Source organism: Acipenser ruthenus, chromosome 36 (genome assembly GCF_902713425.1).
Source record: "Acipenser ruthenus chromosome 36, fAciRut3.2 maternal haplotype, whole genome shotgun sequence".
NCBI lineage: Eukaryota > Metazoa > Chordata > Actinopteri > Acipenseriformes > Acipenseridae > Acipenser > Acipenser ruthenus.
This window is the reverse complement of record NC_081224.1, coordinates 7,755,967-7,771,749: the sequence shown is the minus strand read 5'-3', so window position 1 is coordinate 7,771,749 and position 15,783 is coordinate 7,755,967. Positions and strand designations below refer to the sequence as shown.

Below are 15,783 nucleotides of genomic sequence, written 5' to 3'. Positions count from 1 at the left end.
GGTGTACTGGAATTACAGTGCAGGGATGGAAATAAGACTCCTATTGCACAGCAGTGTCACCTATTTCAGCATACAAGGTAAATTACCTTGTATGTTGGAGTGATATAAAAGTTTGTAAGCATTATTCAGAATGAACTCCCCATTGCTTACACTTGTTACTGCACTTTTGTTTGAATATAATAAGTGTTTGATGGTGTGAAAGGGTAGCGTTGCCGCCGCGTCTGACTGGCGGTAGGAATGACGATACGGAGGTGGAAGATTGCAGCTCAGCTGCTCCCAGTCCTCTCCCTCAACTAACCAGGGAGCTTTATCCCAGCTCCTCATTCATATACACTGGGGCTAATCAAGCTTGTAGTAAAACCTGGAGTGGATGGAACTGCTATGCAATAGGAGTTTTCTTGTCATCTCTGCAATCTAATTGAGGTCTGACTGCAGTTACAATGTAGTTCCAGTACAGTGTAGTCTACTGATATTAAATTGCAGTTACAATGCAGGGATGCAAATAAGACTTCTGTTTCAAATCAAAAACACAGCTGTGCTATCACAGTGCAGAGGCAGAGAGCAGGGAGCACAACCTACTGCTCCCAGTCCTTTCCCTAAACCCTCGTCCTGGGGGACCCCTGTGTCTTATGGTTTTTGTTCCAGCTGAGCCCTCAATTACTGTACTTAATCGAGCCCTTAATTGAACTAATAATTTGCTTAATTAGACCTGTTTAATTGTTTTCATGTTATAAGTTTTTATAGGTAACTTTAAATCTGCAACTATTTAAGAGCTGAAAACAATTAAAAAGGTCTAATTAAACAAATTATTAGTTCAATTAAGTAACTGAGTGCTCAGCTGGAATGAAAACCAGAAGACATTCTGCCCTAAACTAACCATGGAGTGGTCTTCCAGCTCCTCTTTCATACCATGGGACTGGGCGTAACTTATCATCAATTAATCAGTTAAGAGCCGGCCACATTCTGCACATGTTAACCGCATCCCTGTAAAACTGTAATTCAAAATAATATACAATTAGAATGAAACAAACATTATTTACAGGTGCAGGGCTTCAGATATTTACATGAGAGTTTTCTTAAGAGTTTATTGTAGCTGGTGTAAGTAGGCAAGGTCTGTCCTGGGGAGAAGCAATGTGGGGACTTGTAAGTATAAAGCTTAGGTGTTTTTCTCAGTGAGGGTGAGAGGGGGGTCAGGTTGGGGTTATTGAGACCTGCTGGCTTTTCCTGTTGAATCAAGCTGGTAGTGAAACCTGGAATTAAACTATTGTGCAAAATGAGTTTTTTTTGCCATCCCTGTAATGTAATTCTAGCACAGTCCAGTCTAACTGCAGTTATTATTATTATTATTTATTTCTTAGCAGATGCCCTTATCCAGGGTGACTTACAATTGTTACAAGATATCACATTATACAGTTACTTATAGTCTAGTGATAATAAACTAGTTACAATGCAGGGATGGAAAAAAAGATTACAGCATATCACAGCAGTTTGATCCATTCCTTATTTCACTATGAGTTTAATACGACACACCTGAGTTTGCTGCCTGTACACACGGAGGCTGATCAAGCTCCTAGTAAAACCTGGAATGGGTGAAACTGCTGTGCAACAGGAGTCTTATTACCATCCCTGCACTAGAATGATTTAGTTAGCACCATGTATTTTAATAGGGGGGTGGGGGGGCAGGATCACCTTCTTTTGATTTCAGTGCTTTTGCCTGTCAAGGTATACAAACCCTGTTCTTTCTTTTAAGAAATTCTGGTTGAAAAATTCAGGCACACAATGATTTGAGATGCTTTAAAAAGCTTTATTGCATAATAGGCTTTGCAAGTCCAAACTGCGATACAGTGTAGAACCCCACACACACACACACACATACATACATACACGAGTACATGACATGGTTAGCTACAGTGCACAGGTCTGAAACGTGCCGCTTCGAAAGAAAGGAAAGGAAACCCCCGCAAATGACAATTTATTGGATACAAAAAGAACATTAAAAAACTAAGTGTTTCAATTTAGCATTGCCTTCATCCAAGCTGAAATGTGACGGGGGGTTTAACCAATAAAGTATTTTTTAATATACTGGATTGCTTTTTTTAAAATGTTGTTATAGCTTTTCTGAGCCAACCAGAATTAGAGAATGCTAAGACAAAAAACATTATAAATCCTCGGAAAACAAATTGCTCAGCAGAGATTATAAAAAACAATGCATGGGATAGTGTGAGATAAATGAGAATTGAATGCCCCCACGGCCTTCGCCCTCTGGGTTAATGTAACATCCCGCCCCTCGGGTGGGCATTCTCATATCACACACTACCCTGTGCATTATTCTCTATATATCATGTTTGTAAAAGAAAAAAAATATATAATAAATAAAATCGAGTAAATGAAGACAGATTGCGGTAATGAAATATAATATAAAACAGGGTTTAACGGTTGAATGAAATATGAATCTAAATCCAGTCGTATCCGATTTGTTCAGTTCAGTTCCGTTCCATTGTAAGGCCATGCAGCCATTTAAGGCTGATAACTTGGGCTGCAGTCACCCTGTCGTTGTTAATAGCCTAGTGATCTTTGAAACTGATTTTACAATGTAGGGCAAAACCTTTAAGTCAAGCAGATGAATATTTCAGCTACTGGTGGTTTTGAGTGTCTTGAAGCTCTGAATTAAACATTGTAATCTAGGGCTGGTTTCACACATTCTGATTAGCATCGGCTGGTTTCACACATTCTGATTAGCATTAGGGCTGGTTTCACATATTATGGGTGCATTATGGCTGGTTTCACACATTCTGATTAGCATTACGGTTGGTTTCACAGAGCCTTACCTGATAAATGTGCACACTACTGTATCATGTAAAGAAAGTATCGTGACTCATCGATAACGTGGTGTATTCTTACTCCTCCTATTCTACCACTGCAGGACTATTTATTTATTTAGATCCAACAAGCAGAAACGGTAAAAGCGCTGTTATCATCCTCAGTCGCCCCTCTTGTCTTCAGCCTCGATGGTGAAATTTGCAGACGAAACCCTGCGGAGTAGTGCAGCTCAGGTCGTTCCAGCGTGAGGCATCTGCAGGGGAACAAGTCAAAGCACAGCTAGCTCTTGAACAAGTCAAAGCACAGCTAGCTCTGGAACAAGTCAAAGCACAGCTAGCTCTGGGACAAGTCAAAGCACAGCTAGCTCTGGGACAAGTCAAAGCACAGCTAGCTCTGGAACAAGTCAAAGCACAGCTAGCTCTGGGACAAGTCAAAGCACAGCTAGCTCTTGAACAAGTCAAAGCACAGCTAGCTCTGGAACAAGTCAAAGCACAGCTAGCTCTGGAACAAGTCAAAGCACAGCTAGCTCTGGAACAAGTCAAAGCACAGCTAGCTCTGGAACAAGTCAAAGCACAGCTAGCTCTGGAACAAGTCAAAGCACAGCTAGCTCTGGAACAAGTCAAAGCACAGCTAGCTCTGGAACAAGTCAAAGCACAGCTAGCTCTGGAACAAGTCAAAGCACAGCTAGCTCTGGAACAAGTCAAAGCACAGCTAGCTCTGGGACAAGTCAAAGCACAGCTAGCTCTGGGACAAGTCAAAGCTCAGCTAGCTCTGGAACAAGTCAAAGCACAGCTAGCTCTGGAACAAGTCAAAGCACAGCTAGCTCTGGAACAAGTCAAAGCACAGCTAGCTCTGGAACAAGTCAAAGCACAGCTAGCTCTGGGACAAGTCAAAGCACAGCTAGCTCTGGGACAAGTCAAAGCACAGCTAGCTCTGGGACAAGTCAAAGCACAGCTAGCTCTGGAACAAGTCAAAGCACAGCTAGCTCTGGAACAAGTCAAAGCACAGCTAGCTCTGGAACAAGTCAAAGCACAGCTAGCTCTGGGACAAGTTACTGAAGAAATCTTTTCACAACTCATTTGAAATACTGGTTAAATCAAACTGCCCAATACCTATAGAATATGATTAAGGCTGTATTTGTTTCACCGTTGTCACAGATATCATGATTTCCATGTAATATGTTGTTCCCTGTGAAAATTCCCATTTCCAAAAGAATAGTGTACATATAATAAAATGATATCACTTAAAAATAAATACAGGAAACGCTTGCCTTATACACTACCTGTTAGACTGCTTCTAGGAACCTGGCAGCCGGTTTAGTTTGCTTCCTTCCAGTAAATGATTGAACATACACTGCACAGAGCTGCACGATTTCTTTAAAACGTCTTCAATGAAAAAGACACCAGCTGCATCAAAAATCTGAAATATTTCTGCTAAAGATTTGCTCTGTCCAGTCCAAGGGGACATTTCACATGTCTATTGTTATTTTTACATGCATTTATGTTTTTTATTTTGTTTGATAATTCACTGATGGTGAAAACAGAATGCCTTTAAAAGGTGGATATAAAATCTGAAATATTTTACAATTTTGCATTTATTGTTTTCAGGTAAGCCTTCAAGTATTTAGGAACATTTGTTGTATAATAACACTAAAGAGAAAATGATCAAAAAGTTATTTTTCTGCTTTAATAAATATTATGTTTAATTGTGAGATATCTTGAATGACCTATTTTAAGACCATGAAATAAGCGATTTTTTTACATCCCTAAATATGGTATATTATAATATTCTATGTGGTGCTGTGCAGGGATGGAAATAAGACTTCTATTGCATCACACCCATATAGAAAGAAAGTATATTTTAAATATATTTAAGGAATTTTATTATTCATATTTTCATACTACAAAAAGCGGCCCATTTTGGTGTATGAAATATATGGATCATATAATTCCTTATATATATTTTCTATGGCCAGTTTCACATGAGCTTGATTAGCCACAGTGTGTATAGGTCACAAGCTCAGGTGTGTCTTATTAAACTCTTAGTGAAACCAGGAATGGATCAAACCGCTATGCAATGGGAGTATTATTTCCATCTCTGCTTCAGTCCACAAGAGGTCAGTGTGGCTAACTTCGAATAAAGTATTGTAAGCATCATAGACCCACTAAAATTATTTATATGGCCTCTGAAGGCTTTTAGAAAAACGAATCTACATTCAATACCGGAACATTTGAAGACACTGAGAAACACTTCTAGTCGTTTCTCATTGAAATTACACTGAAAACAATGAGAAAGACTTCTAGTCAAAACATTTGCCATTGAAATTACATTGAAGATACTGAGAAAGACTTCTAGTAGAAATGTTTGTCACTGAATTTATACTAAATACAATGAGAAAGACTTCTAGTGGAAACATTTGTCATTGAATTTACACTGCAGAAGAAGAGAAAGACTTCTGGTGGAAACGTTTGCTATTGAATTTACACTGAAGACACTGAGAGACTTCTAGTGGAAACATCTGCCACTGAATTTACACTGAAGAGGCTGAGAAAGACTTCTGGTGGAAACGTTTGTCATTAACTTTATTAAGCTTCTTTTAGTAATTCGAAATTCAGCACTATTGCGTATTCAGTAGTTGTGGATGCCCTCTAGAAGCCAACAGGACTTTAGAATCTTGAAAGTCACTTTAAACTGCGACATAAAAGGACAGACACCAGGGGGCGCCTGGCTTCAGAAAGACACTCACTGTATTCGGTGAAATGAACACAATCCTCGTTGCTTTGCCAGTTGTCAGGCTGGTTTGATGCCCAGTAATTATAATCCCATTTTGTCCCATCAGACCATATGAAGAGGTTAGTCTGAGAAAAGAAGAGAAAAGACAAATCAAATGTGGCTAACTGTTTTTTTTTTTTTTAAGGAACGACAGCCTGCACTCAGAATGGAAGCGCTACCGGGACATACAGTAATCCTTTTGTAGCAGATGTTCCTTATTAATTTTTTTTTTTTCAATGCAGCACAGTAGCAATTTTGTGGTATATATTAAAAAAACAAAAACATATTGACTATTTTGACTTACTGTTATGGTGTGTAAAAGGGTGACAGTCCGAGCTTACCCGCACCCACAATCACATTATTCTCTTAAGAACACAAAGGTATTTAGTGTTGACAGATATAAATATTTATTTTTGTAACGGATACTTCACTCAGATTGCAAATGACTATCAGGCTGTACACAATGACTGACAGTCACAAGACAAACTCATGACTGATCACATAATTTACATCTGTAAAGGCTGGCCCTGGTCCAGGATTGCAGGGCTTCATCGAAACGGTGGCCTCAATCTATGCCGGCCCTGGGCTGCCTTTTCTTTTTTGGAGCGTTCACAGCTCTGGGCTTCTGTGGCGGAGTGTCCCGCCCCTATATATTTATTTATTATTATTTGTATTATTGTTTGCGGTGCGGATAACAGCGCCGCGTATTTCTTATTGTTTGTATATTTAAAAACCCGTGAGGATGCGTGGCTGATCAGCTACTGATTATTTAACTAGCTGACAGTCACGCATCCTTACCAAACGCGTGCAGACTGTGGCCGAGGGGTAATAAGATAATTAACAGCTAGTTAACCCCTCGGCCAGAGTATAAGAACCTGCAGCTGTCCGTGCTGCGGGGGGTTGAGTGTACAGAGGAGAGTACGGGTGAACATGGGAGAGCGAGCGAAAAAACAATGGCTATATTTAAAATATACTTGTTGCTGTTTATTTGTTTGGCCAACATGCCTTTTGGTTTTGTTTTAAATCTGTTGTTTTTGTTTAATTATTTAATAAATACGCTGAGTGCCATAGCATTCAGCTTCACCTGCCCATCCACTGTTTTGGTTTCTGTACTTCCTGGTCGTTTTTAATCAGCCATTGTATTTTAATGCAGTCAACTGGGATTTTAATCCACCGCCACTATAGTGCTTCAGTGCCGGCTTAGCCTTTCACACAGGAGTTGTGACGCTTCAGTGACGGCATAAAATATGACGGCTCTGTGATGGTAAAGGCAATTCACACAGACCAAAATGCCGCATAACTGCCGGTTCTGAGCCGTCATAACTTGTCTGTGTGAAAGGGGCTAAAGACTCCTACTGCATAGCAGTTACACCCATTCCAGGTTTTATTATGAGCTTGATTAGCTCAAGTGCGTACAGGTAACAAGCTCAGGTGTGTCTTGTTAAACTCATAGTGAAACCAGGAAGGGATCAAACTGCTATGTAATTAGAGTCTTATTTCCATCAGGATAAGGCATTGAAACAGGGAGCTTCATTTACCCTAAAGCTGAAAAATGAAAAAGAAAAACATGAGTGTGCTATATCATATTTCTTTTAAAAACTTTTAAAATTGAGACCTAGAGGTGGAGGCAATCTAATCCCAGTCCAGTCTAACTGCAGTTACAATGTAATCCCAGTCCAGTCTAACTGCAGTTACAATGTAATCCCAGTCCAGTCTAACTGCAGTTAAAATGTAATCCCAGTCCAGTCTAGTCTAGTGATATTAAATTGCAATTACAAAGCAGGGATGGAAAGAAGACTCCCGTTGCATAGCAGTTTGATGCATTCCTGGTTTCACTATGAGTTTAATAAGACACACCTGAGCTTGCTACCTATAGAGCTAATGAAGCTCATAGAAAAACCTGGAATGGGTGAAACTGCTATGCAACAGGAGTCTTATTTCCATCCCAGAGATCTCTGTAGCTGACAGAAGTGAAAAAGGATTTGTGGAATTACTCTGCTAGTTACAGTTAGTTTTAGTGGCCCATTGTCCTATCACAGTTTTGACTGCTGTTGAAGTAAGTCTTGGGATTTGTATTTTGTTGTTTTTTTAGAACGGGCAGGAGTGAGCCCAGTTTGGGTTTCCGTGACCTTTACCTTGGGAAACCTGAGCCCCCCGATCCAGCCTCTCGGGTTCGAGGGGTTCCCTCGCCGCACAAGATTAAAGACCAAGTTGTTCTCCCTTGAACTGTGGATTGAAGCCAGGTGTCCTCCACACCCTCGATTTCTGCAAAACTCCTACAGATAGAAGAAAAAACAGAGGAACTGAGCTTCCCAAAACATTTTGGCAAATTCATATTACATGAAACTAATTCAGAAATAAAAACACAGCTATGTCTGAAAGTGTCTGTAATGCAAACATTTAGTATGACCACTCTTAGCATCAATAACAGCTTTTTCATCTTTTTGGTGTTGTATCTATGCACTGTCTCAAAATCTCTGGTGTAAAGAAGACTCAAGCCGTGTTAAACCACTTTCTGCTTTAATTAGGCATCTTAAACAACCTCTAAAAAGTCTCCTGCATTTTACCACTTGTGGCTCTGTGTTCCTTTTCTCTTCCCATTTGAAATGAATTGCATGTATGGCTTATTAAAGTCATCAATATAATCACACAGTCAATGATTTGTCTATTTTGACAATTTACCAGGGCTTTGGTTTGATTTCTGCACAACACATCAAAACTACATAAGCAATGGGGTGTTCTAATAAATATGCACACTACTCTATACATATATTATTATTATTATTATTATTATTATTATTATTATTATTAGCTGATTTAGCAGACAATTTCATACAGAGATACTTACAGGGACTAGGGGGTGAACTATGCATCACAACTGCTGCTGCAGAGTCGTTTACAATAGGACCTTGGTTTTACGTGTCAAAGTGATTTGCTCAGGGTCACACCGTGAGTCAGTGGCTGAGGTGGGATTACAAGCCCTTGACTTTAACCACACATATATTATATTTTCAGAAACATATAATATAAATAGAATAATTGCTGGCTCACCCCCTTTCAAAACTTTTGTTGCCTTATAGCCTGGAATTAAAATGCATTAAAATCGTTTTTTTTTCATTTATCTACACATCCTACCCCACAACTTCCAAGTGAAAAAAATATTCTAGAAATTTGTAGAACATTAATTAAAAATAAAAACTGAAATAGCTTGGTTGGATAAGTGTACACCCACCTTGTAATATCAGTCCTAAATTAGCTCAGGTGTAACCAATCGCCTTCAAAATCACACACCAAGTTAACTGGCCTACACCTGTGTTAAATTGTAGTGATTCACATGGTTTCAGGATAAATTCAGCAGTTCCTGTAGGTTCCCTCTGCTGGGTAGTGCATTTCAAAGCAAAGTTTCAAGCATGAACACCAAGGCACTTTCAAAAGAACTCCGGGACAAAGTTGTTGAACGGCACAGATCAGGGGATGGGTATAAAAAAATAACAAAGGCCTTGAATATCCCTTGGAGCACGGTCAAGACGATTATTAAGAAGTGCAAGGTGTATGGCACCACCAAGACCCTGCATAGATCCTATATATATATAGTTTGAGAAAAAGTGCTGTGTACCAAAATGATCAATAAGAAAAAAGAAAACCGAGAAAAGGATATTTCAGATACTTATAATCAGGTAGAAGGTAGAAGGTAGAATAATCAATTATCAGGACGTTTCGGACTACAAGTCCTTCATCGGCTGAATACAAAAAAACTAAAAAACAGTGCTTTAAGAAGTTGATAAAAAACAAACAAGTAGTCTTTTAAACAAAATTCCAGAATGTTGATGATGATGATGATGATGATGATGACCTCAGAATAGAATGTTCATTCCAAATGGCTCCAAAGTGCCTAGTTTGAAAATAAGTTCACATTCCTTTTGTTTCCTGACAGCATTAGTTCCATAGCATTGAACCATCCCATAAAGTGTGATGTCTTCTATATAATCCCTCCTAAAGTCCAACTTCCACTGACTCAAAGTGGCAGGAGGGTGGCAACGAGTTCTCAAGATGAAGTACAGTGGGGTCAACTGACTCTGGCAGGTTCAACCATGCTGTGAAAGCTTGAGTAACATACTCAGCACTCACCAACCTGCCTGGCCAGTGTGGTGAGTTATGGCCAACCACCCCATGATGAAAGCACAGACAAAAACATGGCCCTCATTCCCCGGAGGCTGGATTGCCACCGACCAAAGCAGTGGCCAGTTAGGCATGAAGGCAGATGGTGCTAAGAACCACGATTTTAGGCTGCCACAGAACACTGACCCTGGCCACGTACAACTGCAGCTCTCTTTGAGGTGAAGCAAGACTTCAAGAGTTGGAAGAACTTGGAAGAATCAAGTGGGACATAGTAGGACTAAACGAAGTACGGTGAAAAGACTAAGGACTAGTAGAACATCTTCTCTTCTACCGAGGCACTACAGATAGACGAACAGGAGGCGTTGGATTCATTGTCCATAAGAGAATCAAGAATAACGTAGTAGAGATTGACAGCTCATCAGAGAGGTCCACAAGACTGATAGTCAAAGTTTCAAGGAAGTATGAACTTCAGGTCATCCAAGTATATGCACCAACAACAAGCTATTCGGATGAAGTTGAAGATTTTTATGAAGTACAAAAATTACACAAAAATGGGAAGAACCATATAAGTTCATCATCAGTGACTTCAACGCCAAAATAGAGGACGAGAATTCGGTCAGCATAGTTGGACATGGCGACAGGAACAAGAGGGGCAACAGACTAATCGAATTTGCAGAGAACAAACCCACAAGATATATACAACATGACAGGACAGACACTGCAAAAAACAATAATAAAAAAGCAACGTGGATGAGGGACACAGCAGACAAGCTTTTGTGGAAGAATCTTGGGGATGCCTTCATCCAGCAGTGGATTAATCAAGCAATAGCTTTCTTGAGAATTCCAGCCGTTTACCACATTACTTGTTATATGTTGACAGTCACCGGTAAAACTAAAGATTTACTAGATTTGAACTTTTACCTTAACATACACACACACACACACACACACACACACATCTCTCTCTCTCTCTCTCTCTCTCTCTCTCTCTCTCTCTATATATATATATATATATATGTATATATATATATATATATATATATATATATATACTGTATATATATATAAAATAGAGAGAGAGAGATATGGAAGGGTGGGGATGAGGTTTGTATAGCGCAGATAGGATTGTCCAGACAAGCTGAAAGCAGCTTAAAGCTGGGTAAAGGCAGATTTCAAATAAGAACTTGATATTGGAGAAGCAACAGAACCCAGAACCATTGAGAACGACTGGAGCAGAACACTGTTAAATACTAAGGAGAAGCATAACTTTAAAAATAAATAAAAATAACAAAATGACATTTAAAGCTAATTAAGCACAGCAGTGCTTCTCAACGTTTGAATTTTCATGAAACCACTGGCTACTCTACATCGCTATTAATAATAATAATGCTGGGAAATAAACTGGGTTAAAACAAATTTGCAGACACTTAAGCTGTACTGTAGTATTTGCTGACTGCAGGGACAGACAGACAGACAGACACACAGAATCAAGATTCTTACATTGGCACAATAAAAAGGCAGAGGCCCTCGGAAGTACTGGTAACACGAGCGTCCGATTTTGGTGCAGTTGCTCAATCCTTTGCTGTCACACGTCTCAAATTTCTCTTTTGGGAGAGGTCCACAGACTAAAAGAGAAAAACAATGTTTGTGTTATTTTAAAAGTCTACCTCCTTATTTCAGGGGTCTTGCAGAAAGGATTGGGTTATAAGGCTGTAGTTTTACGCTCTCAGGATTCTGTTGATTTGGCTGGATTGAGGGTTCAAACGCATCATCGCATCATCTGGTATGTGGCTGGGGGTGGGGGTGCAGTTGCCCCCCACAGACCTTGGCTTGCATCCCCAGATTTGTCATAGGTCTATATTATTTTCCATTATTTTTTCCGCTTTTTGACCCCCCCCCCCCCACCAAGACACATTATTAGCATAAAATGAGACATAGTGGAAACTCATTTTAGGGATTGTTATAAACCAATGCCGTGCTTTTAAAAATACCTGCATTACACATGCTGTATAATTTATTTGAAGAAAAAGAACAGTGTTGACAAAGCCCTGTGTTCTCTCATTCATGATGCTATTTGGGACAGTGGTGCTATTTGACACAACTTTGCCCCCACCCCCGGATCATTCTGAAATGACGCCTATGAAACACACCCGAGAGAATTTTATCTTTTGCTCATCAACTGCCGAAGACAGTTGAATTGTTCCCACCACAACAATTCATCTTTCTTTCTCTGGTTATAAAGATCGTGTTTGGGGAATTGCTTAGAATCTGCTGCCAATGCTTCTCCTCCTTCAATCCACATTAACAAATATGTCCTATATATATATTCTGTTGTCCCTTTATTTTTGACAGTTGCAAAAATTTAAACTCTGGCAAGTATTTTTCCTCAAAGTTTGTGTTTGTATTATTTTCCTTTAACCAGTCTTGAAAAACACTGATTACCCAAGCTTTGTTTTCTGGTATTTTATTCAGTTCTTTCTATTTCAGTTCAATTAAGTCAGTGTTGGGTAATGCTCCCATGTCTAGCACTGCTTGTACTTGTGCTGATGGTAGGTTTTTTGTTTGTCCGACAGTACTTCTCTCTGTATTAAATACAGTGACTGTAGACATCTCAGAGGTGCTTGTATTTTCCTGGATGTTTTGATTTAGCCATTCCTCAATTGACACCTTATTTAAAAAGGTTGAAATTTACTTGAAACAACATTTTGTTAATAGCTGATGGAGTGATCTTGTTTGGTTTGTTTTTGTGATGCGGTTACAAAGATTCTAAAGGCATATATCAGGGATTATATCCCTCTAGCTCAACCGTATTTAGAATGCGTGGAATCTTTCCATTGAAGTATATATATATATATAAAAAGGTCTGTTTTCTGTAGCCTGATGACAGTAGTAGGAAAATAATTAAATGTTATGAGCTGCAATAAATCCACCCGATGTTATTAATTATGAATGTGTTATTTTATACAGTTATAATAATAATAATAATAATAATAATAATAATAATAATAATAATAATAACAAAATAAAATGTAACTTTATAATTAACTGCTCCAGAGTTGGTACGGCAGTAATGAATTAAAGAAAACAAATAAGTGTCCTGTTTTTTTTCACTCTGAAAGTCTGGTAACTCTTTGCTTACCGAAAGCCAAAGTGAGTGTCAAACTGCAAAGCAGAGAAAGAAGAAAAGCAGCCTTCATTTTGCTTCTTCACAGGGCTGGGGAGAAAAGTGGAAATTAAATCAAAGGTTATTGACGTTTGGTTTCAGTACTTCCAGATCATATTTTGCAAACCTAAATATTATGGCTATGTTGAGCAGAGTTCAACTTTCACCCCAACGTCACGCTGCACCAAATAAAAAAAAGGATCTCTATTGGTGTTTCCATTGGGTGTCATCCCTGAAGTTTCTACTGTCACTATTTCACTAAGGTTAATATTTTGTAAATTTCTTGGGGGGGGGGGGGGGGGGGGGTTGTGCCAATTTTGATATGATTTCAGACAAGCTTTGTACTTGTATGTAGTTCTAAATATTATTATTATTTGTTTATTTAGCAGACGCCTTTATCCAAGGCGACTTACAGAGACTAGGGTGTGTGAACTGTGCATCAGCTGCAGAGTCACTTACAAATACGTCTCACCCGAAAGATGGAGCACAAGGAGGTTAAGTGACTTGCTCAGGGTCACACAATGAGTCAGTGGCTGAGGTGGGATTTGAACCAGGGACCTCCTGGTTATAAGCCCTTTTCTTTAACCACTGGACCACACAGCCTCCTATATACATATATAATTCTAATAAATTTGCACTCTACTGTATATTTTCAATCAGAATTATAATGGGCCATCTGCAAAGGGTTAAAGATATTGTAGCTGACATAATAATGCTATAAATCTTGCCTGTCCTGCACCTCTCACTACACAGGTCTCACATGTGCAGTTTTGAAAGAACCACATAGCACACATGGATTTTCATTTAAAAAATGATCTTTGGTACTAAACTAGGTTAAGAAACTCAGTTTTGTTGAATCTCAACAAAAAACAACTAGACTAAAATGAATGTTTTACGAAGGCATGTTGAAGGAACTGAATCGATTCCGACTGGAGCCACAGTGGAGTTCAAGTGCATTTAACTACAAACGCAAATACCTGCAAATCTTACCAACGCAAATGCAAATACAAATAGATGCATGCACTTCAGTTGCATCTAAATACAAATGCACAACTGAGACTTTGCAAATGCCTTTGACAGATTATACAAATGCATTTGTCAAAATATATACTGGAAATCCTCAACAATAATTGCAAAAGGAATGCAATCAAAACATGGACGCTTTTCTCTATCAATTCAAATGACTCCCTGTTATAACAAACTCTTTTAAGACTCACCTTCATCACCTGGGTGAGCTCCACCCTGCTTACAATTGCTTGGCAACATGCGCTAATTAATTGATGCTGTTAACTCAAGGCAACTGTCAACAGTTCCTAAACTCAGGGTCGCAAATCCTGTAAATATCGACTGTGATCAGGATCAAGTAAATTGTAATTGTTTTACTTTTTATGCTTTTAATTGTATTAATGTTTTTTTTGCATTATTATTGTATTATCTATTTTTGTCCTGTTTTGAATGTCTCTTTTGCTATTGATTTTTTAACATTATTTCTTGCCTTGTTCTCTTGCCAGGACCCCCTTGAAATTTGAGATGTATATCTCCAGGGAGCTGGGTAAATAAAGAAATTTGAAGAGTTAAATTTTGAAATTTGAACGGGACGCTCGTAAAGGTGCTTCGGTATTAATCTGCTGTTATTTTTCTGATTCCCCATTGAAGACCAATCTCTTATAAAATACTGGCGGTAAAACCATAGGAGATACCAACGTTTCAATATCAGTACAGTATTTCTTACCTGGGGTGGGCCGTCCGACGTTCTTTCAGTGTGATTCTCGACAGCAGATCATGGCTGCCTCCAAGCCAGCCTTTTTATACCCTAATCAATGAGGAACTTTCAAACTGCCTATTCATGAAAAAAACTCCACCCACCATCTCAAGACTTTTTGAACACTTCCAAATAAGGTAAACCACTGAAAATGCAACAGCTGAAATGTTTGTTGGCTCGACTTTGTTTTCTTGTAGTTTGTACCAGAATACACAACTTTTCCTGTTGGTAGTCATGTTAGCTACACAACTGGGGCACTTTGCATTTTTTGTATTCATGATACTACTAGTTCCTAAAGGAATTAACCAAGGGTTCAAAGTTTGCCATGTCTGTGCCATGGTCCTCATTTGAGGACAGTCTATTTTGTCATTTTTTGGAGCACTTTTTTAAGTGGCATCTACCTGTTATTTTAATTTTCTCTTTACCTATATTGTTATGATAACTTACACTTTGTTAAGCGCAAAAGTCTAAATGTACTGTTAATTCTGCAAATAGAGTAGAACCTCATAGTTCTGAACACCTTGAGAATGGAGGTTGTTCGTACATCTGAAAAGTCAATGACTCTGAAAATGAGTTTCCAGTGGTTAATAAATGTGTACAGCCTCAATCTGGAGAATAATACAAGGATACAGCACAGTAATGCAATACTCATTGTTATAGTTTGAAAGGATTTAAAACGGTACTATACATTTCAGAAAGGAGACATCCACTAAATGATACAATAAATTAATTATTGAATTAACAATTATATATTTATGACAGTGCAATAACATGAAATGCTTTGATCCATACTATACCAGCTGAACTAGGAAAATCTGAAAATAATTTATAACTAAGCCAGCAGGCAAAAAAGTGGCACACAAGGCCACCATCCCCCTGGACAAGGCATCCTGCAAGGTGGAGGCAGGGGAGGAGGAGGTCAAAAGAAATAACAGGGAACAAAGGGGAGAGAGCTATTTATGTGGAAGCAAATATGTATATAATTGGGGGTGGAGTCTCCTTTCAGAAAAACAACCAAGGAAAAAGGCTAAATTTAACTTACCTTTGAAATCGTGACTGTGGCAGAAACACAGATTTAAACATCCAGGAAAATACGGGTTAATGTAGTACTTATATTTATTTTATTGTTATTATTAAAATGCATTTT

At 38.7% G+C, this 15,783-nt stretch overlaps 1 protein-coding gene across 1 annotated transcript; it reads right to left on the bottom strand.

The window, feature by feature from the left end:
* Positions 1-1,852: 1,852 nt before the first annotated feature.
* LOC117965623 (galactose-specific lectin nattectin-like) lies at positions 1,853-14,946 on the bottom strand. The gene is made up of 6 exons (XM_059008359.1): positions 14,607-14,946; positions 12,851-12,925; positions 11,212-11,336; positions 7,728-7,868; positions 5,567-5,678; positions 1,853-3,073 (listed from the first exon to the last, which is right to left on the bottom strand). Exons 2-6 carry the CDS (start codon positions 12,906-12,908, stop codon positions 3,000-3,002), a joined length of 510 nt encoding a protein of 169 aa, XP_058864342.1. The 5' UTR covers positions 12,909-12,925; positions 14,607-14,946; the 3' UTR covers positions 1,853-2,999.
* Between the last annotated feature and the right edge of the window lie 837 nt (positions 14,947-15,783).

What these genes read in the sequence shown, in the direction of transcription:
- LOC117965623 (XM_059008359.1), bottom strand. Translation starts at nt 12,908, where the DNA reads ATGAAGGCTGCTTTTCTTCTTTCTCTGCTTTGCAGTTTGACACTCACT. An exon ending in TGCCTTTTTATTGTGCCAAT is followed by an intron (nt 7,869 to 11,211) that starts GTAAGAATCTTG and finishes TTCTATCTGTAG; the next exon opens with GAGTTTTGCAGAAATCGAGG. An exon ending in TGTTCATTTCACCGAATACA is followed by an intron (nt 3,074 to 5,566) that starts GTGAGTGTCTTT and finishes GTTCCCCTGCAG; the next exon opens with ATGCCTCACGCTGGAACGAC.